The sequence below is a fragment of the Aethalodelphis obliquidens genome, unplaced genomic scaffold, assembly GCF_003676395.1.
Source record: "Aethalodelphis obliquidens isolate GAN/ISIS:26980383/991018 unplaced genomic scaffold, ASM367639v1 scaffold63, whole genome shotgun sequence".
Classification (NCBI taxonomy): Eukaryota; Metazoa; Chordata; class Mammalia; order Artiodactyla; family Delphinidae; genus Aethalodelphis; species Aethalodelphis obliquidens.
Window position 1 is genome coordinate 1,579,020 of NW_020838007.1, and position 14,020 is coordinate 1,593,039.

Below are 14,020 nucleotides of genomic sequence, written 5' to 3' on the forward strand. Positions count from 1 at the left end.
CGGGAGCTAGTGGTGCCTGTGGTGGGCACAGCATCACCTGGGAGACGAGTGGGCAGTGCAGGGTGGGCCTGGGGACCCCACCCCAAGGACCAGGGGGGCTGGAAGGCACTTGGGGCAGGTTCAGGCTCTTGCGCACGCATCCCCTGGGGCAGCTGGAGAGCAGCACCAGGGTCTGAGCTTGGAAACAGCTGCTGCCTCAGTCTGCACACAGTGCGCACCCCAGGGTAGCCGCGCGGGCACGTGGATATATGCTTGAAGCTGTGTGTGTGCCTCTGCCTCCCTAGGCAGGCCTCAGGCACATGCCATGCTCTGGAGAAACCAAGGGGACCCCGAACTCTGCTGCCCTTTCTAGGTGGCCTCCTTGGGGCCCGGGCACTTCTGTCTGGACCCATCCCCCAGAGGAGGGGAGCCTGACACTGCCCCTCTTGTACCTAGTGCATATGGGTGTATGTATAGTGCCTTCTGAGCAGGGCAGAGGGCACTGGCCTGAGTGTCCTCGACTAAGGGCTGTCCCAGGGCTGGCATCTCCCCCTTGCAGAACTTCTGCACCTTTGCTTTGCACTGGGGACAATCGCGTGGTTCCTGGGGGCAGGTGAGGACTCAGTGCCGCAAAGAACAATGGACACGACACAGGCCACATGGCTGGCTAAGCAGTTATTATCATGGATTCCTGAGGCTGGGGCTTCTTCCCGACCCTCCCTACCCCACCTGCCCAGGTTGCTGGAGTTGGACATAAACTGGAAGGCACTGCACAAAGAGTCCACCACACCAGCGCTGGCCACACTGGCTCCAAAGACTCAAAGCTCAGCCCCTGAACTACAGTCCGAAGGACCCCCCTAGCGTGGGCAGGCCCGCAAACCGGAGCTGCCTTGGATGGAGGGCAGGTAGCTCTCATGGACTGCTGGGCTCCTGGGCTGGCACCTGGCTGGGGGGCTGCACAACCTGCACTGTCTCCTCCAGGCTGCCGCTAGAGAAAACCACATAGCGTGTGATGGTCAGCCCCGGCAGCTCCCGCTGGTTCTCCTTGCTGTGCCAGATGCCATAGCCGAAATATACCAAGAGTCCTGCAGGGGTGGCGCGAGCATGAATGGCAGGTCTCAGCCCTGCTCGCCCTCCTCACCCTCCTCCTGCAGCCGGCCCAGGACACCAGCCTGGCCCCCCACTCACCAATCAGCAGCCAGATGGAGAAGCGCACCCAGGTCAGGTAGCTCAGCTTCAGCATGAGGCAGATGTTGAGGAGAATGCTCAAGGCTGGAATCAGGGGCACCATGGGGATCTGAAGGGGCAAGGGTAGGGCTGGGCTGGGCTGCAGGGGAGGCTGCTGGCCCAGGGCCCAACTGCTCTAGAGGCCTCAGAGCCTTTCTCTGCCTCTGGAGATTCTGGAGACCAGGGCCCGCTCACAGACACAGGTGGATGTGCATGCTGCCTCCCCAGCCTGTGAGCCGTGGTCATCCCGCTGCAGCGGAGGATGCGGGGGAGAAGGGAGCTGGTGGGCTGACAGCAAGTGGGTGTTGGGAGTGGAGAGAGGTACCTGGAAGGTGTCCTGCTGGCGTTGCTGCTGGTGGGCCCCCAGGACGAGGAGACTGAGCAGAAACATGATGCTGCAGAGCAGAAGCAGCAGGATGTAACCCCAGCGAGGGAGGTGCAGGGCTGAGTCCCCGAAGATCAGCACACAGCCCAGGGTGATGGCTGAGGCCACCAGGACGCAGATCGCTGAAGCCACGGCCACTCCAGGGCTGCACCTATCCAGGAAGCCCAAGTAGGGCCTCAGGGCTGGCCGCAGCTGCCCAGGCTCGGGGGCTGGGACCTGCTCGGTGCCCACCAGCTCTATGTGGTCTGAGAAGGAATTGTACTCCTTGGCCGCAGGGCGGGGGCTGGCTGGGCTTGGGGAACTGGACAGAGGGGCCTTCTGGAATCGCAGCACGATAATGCTGATGGCCACGAAGGTGTAGGCCAGCAGTGTGCCAATGGACAGGAACTGGACCAATGCCTCGAGGTCCAGCAGCAGCGCCACCAAAACCGTGAGAACCCCGAACACCAGGATGCCTACCAGAGGCACCTGTGTCCGGGGGTGCACGTAGGCAAATGCCTGGAAGAATAGCCCGTCGACGGCCATGGCGTAGATGATGCGGGGAAGGCAGAAGAGACCGTTGAGCAGGACAGTGGTCATGGCTGCAGCAGAGGGCGGGGGCTGGTCAGCATGGCACATAGACACCCCACGGGCCACGGCTGGGGCACCTCGGGAGCATGCGCACGAGTCTGTCTGGGTTCTCAGAGTGAGCCTGAGTGCCTATAGGGTGCAGGATTGTCACTACCCCAACCCAGGAGTGGGACACCTCAGTTTAGGTCACAGGCCACTGGGGAATCTGGTGAAGGCTGAGTACCTCTGTCCAGGAAAGGACACAGAAGCACACGCCCAGACCGACATACCATGTACAACAGGGAGTGGGTTGAGTAGGTCTCTGCCAACAAGCCTGGGTGGAGTCTAATAAGTAGCCCGTTCCCGGGTCCATTATACAACTGGTAAAACTGAGGCCCAACTGGAGATGTGTTCCCCGGGAGGCCAGGGCAGGACCCCACTTACCGCAGATGGAGCCAGTCGCCACGAGGTAGCCAGCCCAGCTGTAGCCCCGCTGGTAGAAGGCGTCAGCGAGCGCTGAATTAGGGTCCAGGCTGTGCCAGGGCACCATGAGGGTGAGCACCGTGGAGACCAGGATGTAGGCGCTGGCTGCGAGGCCAAGCGAGATGGCAATGGCCAGGGGCACGGCTCGCTTCGGGTTCCGGGCCTCCTCACTAGAGGCGGCAATGACGTCAAAGCCCACGAAGGCATAGAAGCAGGTCGCGGTGCCGGACATGATACCGGAGAAGCCGAAGGGTGCAAAGCCGCCCTCCTCCTTGCCCCAGTTGTGTGAGCGGGCGAGGACAAACCCCAGGATGATGATGAAGAGGATGACGACCATGCTGATGGCAGATAAGGTGTGGTTGAGCCAGGAGGAGACACGGGCTCCGCAGGAGACGAAGGTGGAGGCCAAAAGTAGGATGCCGGCAGCCAGGAAGTCAGGATATCTGGCCAGGAGGGGCACCTGCCAGATGCCCACGTGGGCCTCGGTGAAGTTGCGGATGTGGTGGTCGAACATGGCGTCCAGGTAGCCGCTCCAGGCGCGGGCCACAGCAGCACCAGCTATGACGTACTCGAGCACCAGGTTCCAGCCGATGAGGAAGGCCCACAGCTCGCCCATGGACACATAGGTGAACAGGTAGGCAGAGCCTGTGCGGGGCACGCGTGCCCCAAACTCAGCGTAACACAGGGCCGCCAGCAGGGAGGCCACGGCGGCCACAGTGAAGGACACGATCACGGCCGGGCCGGTTATCTCCTTGGCCACGGTACCGGTGAGCACATAGAGGCCCGAGCCCACCATGGCCCCCACTCCCAGCAGGGTCAGGTCCAGCGCGGACAGGCAGCGCTGCAGCGATGTCTCCATGGTGGCCTCCTCCAGCGGCTTCAGCCGTTTCAGCTTCTGGCAGAAGCGCGCCAGGCCGGCAGTGCTGGGCAGTCCTGAAGCCATTGCAGGCAGCTGAGAGGAGCACCAAGCCAGCTGCTGGCACCTACCAGGGCCAGAGGGGAGTGACAGGCTGCCCAGCCTTCCGTCCTCCCTCTGATCCCACCCAGGGGTAGTGAGCCGCTTAACACTGGCCTGCCCTCTGGCAGGGCTGGGACAGGGGTGGGTGGGAGGCCCTCTCCGCCTCAGGGGCTCCATGGTGGAGCCGAATCTGGGCCTGTTGGTGGGGGTGGGGGTGGACCCTGAGGGTGAGAAGGGGGCAGCCCCAGGGAGCATGGCTGAGAACCAAGCCCCTGTGATCTGGGATCCCAGAGCGAGGGGGAAACCCGAGGCTTCCCGGGAGCTGGGCCAGGCCTCCAGGACGCGGAACAGGAGCGGAGCTGCAGCCCTGGGCGTAGCCCAGGCGGCCACCTGGCCCCAGACATCGCGGTTCCCCCCTTCCCCGCCCCGCTGGACTGGAGGAACAGCGCACCTGACGCGAGCCGAGCCGGGGAGCCCTGGGCGTGGCGCCGGATCCCTGAGCTTGGCGCTGCACTGCCGGCCCCAACATGCCGCCGCCGCCCCTGGAGCCAGTTTTGCCTCACCCTGTCCCCAGGTACCTGAGCCTTCGCCTCCTCCTGGGCCTGAATCTGTTTCCGCTGGACTCTGCGACCCACCTACTGTTGCCACCGCCGCTGCTGCCGTCGCTGCCGCTCTGCACGCTGAGCCTGCCCCGCCTGCGGGTGAGGTCAGTGCGCAGAGCCCGCCCCAACCCCCAGGGCGCCAGACCCAGCACCGGGCCCCACCTCGCTGTCGCAAACACCCAGGTAGCCCACCCCCTCTTAACTCACCAGGTCCTAGGGATACCCTATCATTGTGTCTGCTTCACAGATAAGGAAGCCCAAGCCACCAGAGTGGCCTCGCAGCCAGGTGCAGGTTAAGGTCCAGGTCTGGGGGTGGGGGTCTGGAGCCCACACGCGTTCCACTGGGGCAGACACCCTCTTTGATCCCTCCTCCCCACATGTGCATTCCACCCCGCTAGGCACCATCCAGCCACCCCCAACTCCGGGGGTGTGGGGGCGCAGAAGTCAGGCAGGCCCTGGTAAGCTGAGGGTAGAGGTCTGGCTGAGTGGCTCTGGACAGTCCTGACCTCCCCCGCACAGTGGGATGGCAGGAAGCCACCTCACACATTGACGAAGGAGTGCCTGGCTTCAGGAATGTCCTGTGAATTGGCAGAATGCACACTGGCTGTTCTGAGCTTCTTGTTACAGACAATGTCCCCAAAGGAGGCAGCAGCCTCCTGGAGACAACGCACAGCCCTCTAGCCCAGGATGCCCCTCAGGCCCCTCCTAGCCAAGGAGCACCTGCGTCAGGCCAGGAGGACCCTGGGGGACCCCACAGCAGCCCCCCACTCATGGATGTCAGTGAGAGGCACAGTGTACTGAGCACCTACACCATGCTTAGCCCTACATCATGGACAGTCCCCGCATCCCATCACGTGACATGTTTATGACAAGGCATGTTTATTCCTGGGACTGAGGGGTCTTTGTCCTGCCACTTCTTTGAAAATGAAAAGGTGGGTGTGACAGGGTGTTTACTTGTTCACAGCAGAATGATGACAATCCATCCAAGCAAACCAAAACCAAAATGGATAGCCTTTTCTCCCAGAACTTTGTACGTGTTTTCAGGTTTATATGTGGTTTGTGGAATAGGATTTTAAGGGCACCTGCCACCTGTCTGCTTCAGTGGGCTCGTGACAGGATGGTGGACTCCCTGGTAAGATGGTGCCACTTGGAGCACTCTGCCTTAGCCAGCCCCCTTGCTCCCTTCTGTTATTTGGCTGATAATGTCTTGAGGAACTTCTCAGATGGGGTCCCACTTCCTGCAGGGAAGATGTCCCTCTCGCTTTTCTCCCATGTGGCCTCAACAGAACTGAGCAGGTGTTCCTTGTTCTGAAATGCCTCCACAAAAATCCAGAAAAATGCATTTCAAACCAAGAGGGTTGGGCAGTTTTGTAACAGGAGGTCCCGAGACGCCTTACTGATGACCCCTTGAGAGGTGGTGTGCAGTGCTTCATGGCCCTGACTTTGTATCTACCCAGAGAAACACTCTTACCATAGGCACTAACACCCAATGGATATTTGAGGCCAAGCACAATTGACGCAGTGAACTAAACTTCCAAGGGTATGGCTGGGACCCCTGTGAGCAAGGCGGTTACACAGAGGAGCACCAGGAGGATGCAGAGAAAATAAAGCACCAAAAAATAAAGGAAGAAGAAGGAGGGAACACTTCCCAACTCGTTCTACAAGACCAGGATTATCCTGACACCAAACCCAACAAAGACATCACAAGAAAAGTACAGATCAATATCCCTTAAGAATATAGATGAGGGGCTTCCCTGGTGGCACAGTGGTTAAGAATCTGCCTGCCAATGCAGGGGACATGGGTTTGATCCCTGGCCCGGGAAGATCCCACATGCTGTGGAGCAGATAAGCCCGTACGCCATAACTACTGAGCGTGTGCTCTAGAGCCCATGTTCTGCAACAAGAGAAGCCATGATAATGAGAAGCCCGTGCACCGCATGAAGAGTAGCCCCCACTTGCCTCAACTAGAGAAAGCCCATGAGCAGCAACGAAGACCCAACACAGCCAAAAATAAAAATAAAAAAATAAACTTATTAAAAAGAATATAGATGGGAATTCCCTGGCCATCCAGTGGTTAGGACTTTGTGCTTCCTGCAGGGGGCATGTGTTCGATCCCTGGTCGGGGAACTAAGGTTTCGCATGCTGTGGGCTTGGTCAAAAAACAAAGAGAGAGAGAGAATATAGATGCAGAATTTATCAACAAAATACTAGCAAATCGAATCCAGGAAAGTATAAAAAGGAGCAAGTGAGATTTATCCCAGGAATGCAAAATTGATTTAACATATGAAAATCAATCAACGTAGGGACTTCCCTGGTGGCACAGTGGACAAGACTCCGTGCTCCCAATGCAGGGAGCCTGGGTTCAATCCCTGGTCAGGGAACTAGATCCCACATGTATGCCGCAACTAAGAGTTCACATGCCACAACTAGGGAGCCCGGGAGGTTCAACTAAGACCTGGTGCAACCAAATAAATAAATAAATAAATAAAATCAATCAATGTAATACACCATACTAATAAAGGACGAAAACCACATGATCATCTCAACAGACAGAAAAAATATTTACCAAACTAGGAATCGAAGGACTGTCCTCAACCTGATAAAGACCATCTACGAAAAACCTTCAGCTGCTATACTTAATGGTGAAAGACTGAAAGCGTCCCCTTCCCATCAGGAACATAAGGATGCCCGCTCTCTCTTGTATTGAATGTTGAATACCACTTGTATTCAACATTTTACTGGAGGTTCTAGCCATGGCAATTCAGTGAGAAAATGAAATAAAAGGAATCCAGATAGGAAGAAGGAAAACTGTCTCTAGTCACAGATGACATGACCCTATGTATAGAAAATCCTAAAGAATTCACACACACACAAATATTACGACTAATAATCAAGTTTAGCAAAGGTACAGGATTGAAGATTGATATAAAAGAATCAATTACAGGGACTTCCCTGGTGGTACAGTGGTTAAGAATCTGCCTGCCAATGCAGGAGACGCAGGTTTGATCCCTGGTCTGGGAAAATCCCACATGCCACAGAGCAACTAAGTCCATGCGCCACAACTACTGAGCCTGCGCTATAGCGCCTGTGAGCCACAACTACTGAGCCCATGTGCCACAATTACTGAAGCCTGCGTGCCTAGAGCCCATGCTCTGCAATGAGAGAAGCCACCACAATGAGAAGCCGCGCGCTGCAACGAAGAGTAGCCCCCGCTCACTGCAACCAGAGAAAGCCCGCGCACAGCAACGAAGACCCGACACAGCCATAAATAAATAAATAAATAAATAAAAATCATTTACATTTCTATACATTAGCAATGAACTATTCAGAAATGAAATTAAGAAAACAATTCTGCTTACATAGCATCAAAAAGAATAAATTTATTTTTAAACATACTTAGAATAAATTTAACAAAAGAAATGCAAGACTTGTACATGGAAATGTACTAAACATCATTGAAAAAAATTAAGACCTAAACAAGTGGAAACACAACCCATGTTCATGGACTAGAAGACTTCATATGGTTAAGATGGCAGTATATTCCCCAGATTGGTCTGCATATTCAGTGCAATCCCTATCAAGATCCCAACTGCCTATTTTGCAGACGTTATCAAGCTGATCCTAAAGATGATATGGAGATGCAAGGGACCCAGAATAGCCAAAACAATTTTGAAAATGAACAAAGTTGGAGGACTCACACTTCTTTATTTCTAAACTGACTACAAAGCTACAGTCATCAAGACAGTGTGTTACAGGGACTTCCCTGGTGGCCCAGTGGCTAAGACTCTACATTCCCAATGAAGGTGGCCTGGGTTCAATCCCTGGTCACGGAACTAGATCCCACATCCCACAACTAAAGATTCTGCATGCTGGGACCAAAAGATCCCGCATGCCACAACGAAGATCCTGCACGCGGCAATGGAGATCCCGTGTGTTGCAACTAAGACCCGGTACAGCCAAATAAGTAAATATTAAAACAAAAAAAGTGTGTTATTGAAATAAGGATAGACACGTAGATCAGTGAAATAGAATTGAGAGTCCAAAAATATGTCCAGTTAACTTTTTTTTAAATAAATTTATTTATTTTATTTATTTATTTTTGGCTGCATTGGGTCTTCATTGTGGTGTGCGGGCTTCTCATTGCGGTGGCTTCTCATTGCAGAGCACGGGCTCTAGGCACACAGGCTTCAGTAATTGTGGCACCCGGGCTCAGTAGTTGTGGCTTGTGGGCTCTAGAGCGCAGGCTCAGTAGTTGTGGTGCACGGACTTAGTTGCTCTGTGGCATGTGGGATCTTCCTGGACCAGGGCTCGAACCCGTGTCCCCTGCATTGGCAGGTGGATTTTTTTGTTTTGTTTTGTTTTGCGGTACGCGGGCCTCTCACTGTTGTGGCCTCTCCCATTGCGGAGCACAGGCTCCGGACGCGCAGGCTCAGCAGCCATGGCTCACGGGCCCAGCCGCTCCACTGCATGTGGGATCTTCCCGGACCAGGGCACGAACCCGTGTTCCCTGCATCGGCAGGCGGACCCTCAACCACTGCACCACCAGGGAAGCCCTGGCAGGTGAATTCTTAACCACTGAGCCACCAGGGAAGCCCTGTCCAGTTAACTTTTAAAATTTTATAGCCAATTTAAATTTATGGCCAGTTTATGGCCTTTTGATTTAAAAAATAGACTTTATTTTTTAGAGCTGTTTTAAGTTTGCAGGAAAATTAAACAAAAGGTAGAGTTCCCACATACCCCCGCCCCTACACATGCACAGCCTTCTCCACTATCAACATCCTCCGCCACATTGGTACACTGGGTGTAATTGATGAACCTACATTGACACATTATTATCACCTCCAGTCCACAGTTTACTTCAGGGTTCACTCTCGGTCATGTACATGCTATGGGTTTTGAAGAATGTATAATGAAACATATACACCATTACAGTATCGTGCAGAATGGTTTCTGCACTGTAAAAATCCTCCGTGCGTCACCTATTCATCCCTCCTTCCCCACTAACCTCTGGCAACCACTGATCTTTTTATTGGCTCCACAGTTTTGCCTCTTCCAGAATGTCATGCAGTTGGAATCATACAGTATGTAACCTTTTCAGATTGGCTTTTTTCACTTAGTAATATGAGTTTATGAGTTTAAGGTTGTCTTATGTCCTTTGTTTTTTTTTTTGGTCATATGTCTTTTCATGGCTTGATAGCTCATTTCTTTTTAGTGCTGAGTAATATTCCTTGTCTGGATGTACAACCGTTTATTTACCCATTCACCTACTGAAGGACATTTTTTTTTTTTTTTTTTTTGGCCTTGCTGAGCGGCTTGTGGGATTTTAGTTCCCCAACCAGAGATTGAACTGAGGCCCTCGGCAGTGAGAGTGTGGAGTCCTAACCACTGGACCACCAGGGAATTCCCCTGAAGGACATTTTGGTTGCTTCCAAGTTTGGTAAGTATGAATAAAGCTGCTATAAACATCCATGTGCAGGTTTTTGTGTGGAAGTAAGTTTTCAACTCTTTTGGGTGAATACCAAGGAGTGTGATCACTGAATCATATGATAAGAATATGTTTAGTTTTGTGAAAAATCACCAAACTGTCTTCCAAAGTAGCCCACCAGAATGTTCTGTGTTCCCACCAGCACTGACTGAGAGTTCCTGTTGCTCCACATCCTCACCAGCATTTGTTGTTGTCAATGTATTGGATTTTGGCCATTCTAATAGGTGTGTTGTGGTATCTCACTGTTGTTTTAATTTGCAATTCTCTAAGGACATATGATGTTGAACATCTTTTGATATTCTTATTTGCCATTTGTATATCTTCTTTGGTGAGGTGTCTGTTCAGATCTTTTGCCCATTTTTAATTGCGTTGTTGGTTTTCTTTATTTTTTTTTAACTTATTTATTTTATTTTTGGCTGTGTTGGGTCTTTGTTGCTGCGCACGGGCTTTTCTCTGGTTGCGGCGAATGGGGCTACTCTTCGTTGTGGTGCACAGTCTTCTCATTGTGGTGGCTTCTCTTGTTGTGGAGCACAGGCTCTACACGCGAGGGCTTCAGTAGTTGTGGCACACGGGCTCTAGAGTGTAGGCTCAGTAGTTTTGGTGCACGGGCTTAGTTGCTCTGTGGAATGTGGGATCTTCCCAGACCAGGGCTTGAACCTGTGTCCCCTGCATTGGCAGGCGGATTCTTTTTTTTTTTTTTTGCGGTACGCGGGCCTCTCACTGTTGTGGCCTCTCCTGTCGCGGAGCACAGGCTCTGGACGCGCAGGCTCAGCGGCCATGGCTCACGGGCCCAGCTGCTCTGCGGGAAGTGGGATCTTCCCAGACCAGGGCAAGAACCCATGTCCCCTGCATCGGCAGGCAGACTCTCAACCACTGCACCACCAGGGAAGCCCATGGCAGGCGGATTCTTAACCACTGTACCACCAAGGAAGCCCTGGTTTTCTTATTGTTGAGTTTTAAGTGTTCTTTGTATATTTTGGGTAACAGTCGTTTATCAGATACGTCTTTTGCAGATATTTTCTCCTAGTCTGTGGCTTGTCTTCTTATTCTCCTGATGACCAGTCGATTTTTGACAAGAGTGCCAAAACGACTCAATGGGGCAAAGAATAGTCTGGAACAACAGGGTATCCTCATGCAAATAAATGAAGTTGGACCCCTACCTCACATGACATACAAAAATTAACTCAAAATTGACCAAAGACCTAAATGTAAGAGCTGAAACTATAAAAATGCTGTTGGGACTTTGTTAAATTAACATTTGTTAAGTGGAGCCCTGAGGGTGTTGGGTAAGGAATCTCTGATCAACAAAAGACCAGGAAGGAATTGAGAGAGAAGTTTGTTACAGGTTCTGGAAGAAGTACACCATACACTGTGAGGGGCCACACCAGGAGGCTAAGGCATAGTGCAGGCAGAAAGCATGGCAGGACCTGGGGGACAGGCTTTCATTAGGGTCTGCAGGTAGAGTGCTTTGGGGTTTCCAGGCTGAGTCTGGATTGGTCAGTTCAAAGCAAAAAGAGTGGGGTTCTGGCAAGCTTATCTGAGGATCACACAAGGGGCCATTCCTGGGAGGTGGGAGAGAATGCTTATCAGGAGGACAATTGAGGAATTCATATCAGGAACTTACATTATTTACCTGTGAGTCTGTAGGCTGTTATCTAGGGCATGCACTCTTGGGAGGGGTTAATATCAGTTCAAGACCCCAGCAGGCTGCGTGGCCACACAAAATGGGTCCCAAGACAACAATGTTATCTAGTAGTTTAGCTAAACTCTAAACAACCTCTTACAAGAAAACATAGGAGTAACTCTTTGTGACTGTAGATTAGGCAATGGTTTTGTAGGCAGGTAGGGTAGGAGGTCCCTGAAGGAAGAGAACCAGACATAATTTCTTGACATAACCAGATTAACTGGAACCTAAGGAATGACGGTGTTGACTTTTTCTGACCCTCGTGATCCAATCAGCTAGAGCCTGGACTCTGTCAACCTTTGCCACAATTCTAGGCTGAATTCTCCTCTGCTCAAGCCCCTTCACGAACATGTATGCACCCTCAGCTTAAGTCATCCTCAATTTTGCTGGTCAGAGAGACTCTGCTTTGGGAAATAACCCTGGTGTTCTCCTTACTTGCTGCAAGTAATAAATCCTTCCTTCTCCAGCTCCTTGACTTGGTGTTGTCTTTTGTTAGATACCCACCAAGGGGCGAATGCAGTTTTCAGGTAACGGTTTCACAAACATGACACCCAAAGTTCAAGCAACCTAAGAAAAATATAGATGAGTTGGAATTCATCAAAATTAAAAACTGGGGACTTCCCTGGGGTCCAGCTAAGACTCAGCGCTTCCACTGCAGGGGGCGCAGGTTTGATCCCTGGTTGGGGAACTAAGATCCCGCATGCTGCACAGTGCAGCCAAAAAAATAAATAAATAAAAACAAAATAAAAAACTTTTGTGTTCAATGGATACCACCAAGAAAGTTAAAAGAGGGAATTCCCTGGTGGTCCAGTGGTTAGGACTCGGCGCTTTCACTGCTGTGGCCACGGTTCAATCCCTGGTCAGGGAACTAAGATCCTGCAAGCTGCGTGGCTCAGCCAAAAAAAAAAAAAAAAAAAAAAAAAAAAAAAGGAAAAGATTAAAATCCACAGAACAGGAAAAATTTTGCAAATCATATATCTGATAAGGGGATTGTATCTAGAATATATAAAGAACTCTCACAACTCAACAACAAAATGATAAATAGCCCAATTTAAAAATGCACAAAGGATCTGAATAGACATTTCTTCAAAGAAGACATACAAATGTCCAATAAGCACATGGAAAGATTCTTAACATCATTAGTCTTTAGGGAAATGCAAACCAAAACCACAGTGCGATGCATCCCCTAGGATGGCTGTTGTCAAAAAGTCAGATAATAATAAGTGTTGAAGATAATGTGGAATAATTGGAACCCTCGTACACTGCTGGTAGGAATGGTAAGTTGGTGCAGCTGCTTTGGAAAACCACTGGCCAGTGGTTAAGACTCCGCGTTTCCAATGCAGGCAGCACGGGTCAGGGTAGGATCCCACGTGTCCCGCAGTGCAGCCAAAAAAAAAAAAAAAAAAAAAAAAGAATAAAGTGGTGATACCACCCAAATAAATCTTGAAAACATTATGCTAAGTGAAAGAAGCCAGTTACAAAAGACCAAATGTTGTCTGATTTTATTTGTATGAATAGGCAAATCTATAGAGACAAAGAGTAGATTAATGGTTTCCAGAGGGTTGGGGGGTGGGGTATGGGAAGTGACTGCTAACAGGTACAGGGTTTCTTTCTGGGGTGATTATATGTTCTGAAATTAGATAGTGGTGATGGTTGCACAATTACGTGGATACAAAAAAAAACCACGGAACTGTACATTTTAAGCTGGTGAGTATTATGGTATGTGAATCAAGTTGTCATAAAAATAAAAGATTAAAGGACTTCCCTGGTGGTCCAGTGGTTAAGACTCTGCACTCCCAATGCAGGGGGCCCGGGTTCGATCCCTGGTCAGGGAACTAGATCCCGCATGCCGCAACTAAAGATCCTGCATGCCGCAATGAAGATCCCGTGTACCACAACCAAGACCTGGTGCAGCCAAATAAATAAATAAAAATAATAAATATTTAAAAACTAAATAAATAAAAGATAAAGCACCAAACTGTTTGCAAGAAAGAATTCCAGGGACAGGAAGGGCTGAGTGGCCAGAGAGAGATGAAGCCTCTGGTTGGTACACAGAGGAACAGACTAAGAAGTTGGGAGACCATTGTTTTCCCCTAAACTGGCCCCTTCTGCATTGCTTGACTCAGGTAAAGGCCATTACTCTCCCAACTACTCTTAGTCACTGAGACTATGTACCTACCACATGTGACTCAGATGTCCCTACGTCCTTTTGCCTCCTGGAGCTCCCCTTTCTGTTAGCATCCGAACGACGTGGCTCAAATAGCTCCTTTATCTCAGGTATCCAGGCCCTCCCCAGCTTCCAGGAGCTTTTTTGGGGGGAAGCGGTTGAGGCAAAAGAAATCTTACATTTTTCCCATGTCATCGCTATCTTTTCCTCCACTCTTGTCCGTCTCCTGCAGCTTTTGTCCTCTCTTGTCTACATGCTAGCAGCCCCCTCCCCCAGTCTGCTATTCTCCCCAGGGCCAAATTTAGCCCAAATTCCACCGTTCAAAGTCCACCAGCATGTTGTTGCATATTACCTTTACAAAATGACCCCCATTACTCCTCACCATGAGCTGGTTTCCCAGCTCTTCCTTCTTTTTTTTTTTCTTTTTTCTTTTTGGCTGAACCTCTCAGCTTGCGGATCTTAGTTCCCAGACCAGGGATAGAACCCATGTCCCCTGCAATG

At 51.1% G+C, this 14,020-nt stretch overlaps 1 protein-coding gene and 1 non-coding gene across 3 annotated transcripts; one reads left to right on the plus strand and one right to left on the minus strand.

Moving 5' to 3' along the window:
- Positions 1–90: 90 nt before the first annotated feature.
- On the minus strand, positions 91–5,728 carry SLC7A4 (solute carrier family 7 member 4). Of its 2 annotated transcripts, XM_027088643.1 has the most exons (4): positions 2,585–5,728; positions 1,532–2,172; positions 1,168–1,276; positions 91–1,064 (listed from the first exon to the last, which is right to left on the minus strand). In XM_027088643.1, the coding sequence occupies exons 1-4, from the start codon at positions 3,834–3,836 to the stop codon at positions 892–894; spliced, it is 2,175 nt and encodes a 724-aa protein (XP_026944444.1). In that variant the 5' UTR covers positions 3,837–5,728; the 3' UTR covers positions 91–891. The 2 variants fall into 2 exon arrangements, with proteins under 2 accessions (XP_026944444.1, XP_026944443.1); XM_027088642.1 differs by having other exon boundaries at positions 91–1,276.
- Positions 5,729–13,114: 7,386 nt separating this feature from the next.
- On the plus strand, positions 13,115–13,187 carry TRNAG-CCC (transfer RNA glycine (anticodon CCC)). The gene has a single exon. It is a non-coding gene; the product is annotated as a tRNA-Gly (tRNA).
- The last annotated feature ends 833 nt before the right edge of the window (positions 13,188–14,020 follow it).

Excerpts from the sequence above, each read along its gene's own strand:
- SLC7A4 (XM_027088642.1), bottom strand. The coding sequence starts at position 3,836 with ATGCTCCCTGGGGCTGCCCCCTTCTCACCCTCAGGGTCCACCCCCACC. Across the intron at positions 2,173-2,584 it reads GGCGACTGGCTCCATCTGCG|CCATGACCACTGTCCTGCTC; the intron begins GTAAGTGGGGTC and ends CCTCTGCTGCAG. Across the intron at positions 1,277-1,531 it reads GCCAGCAGGACACCTTCCAG|ATCCCCATGGTGCCCCTGAT; the intron begins GTACCTCTCTCC and ends TTGCCCCTTCAG.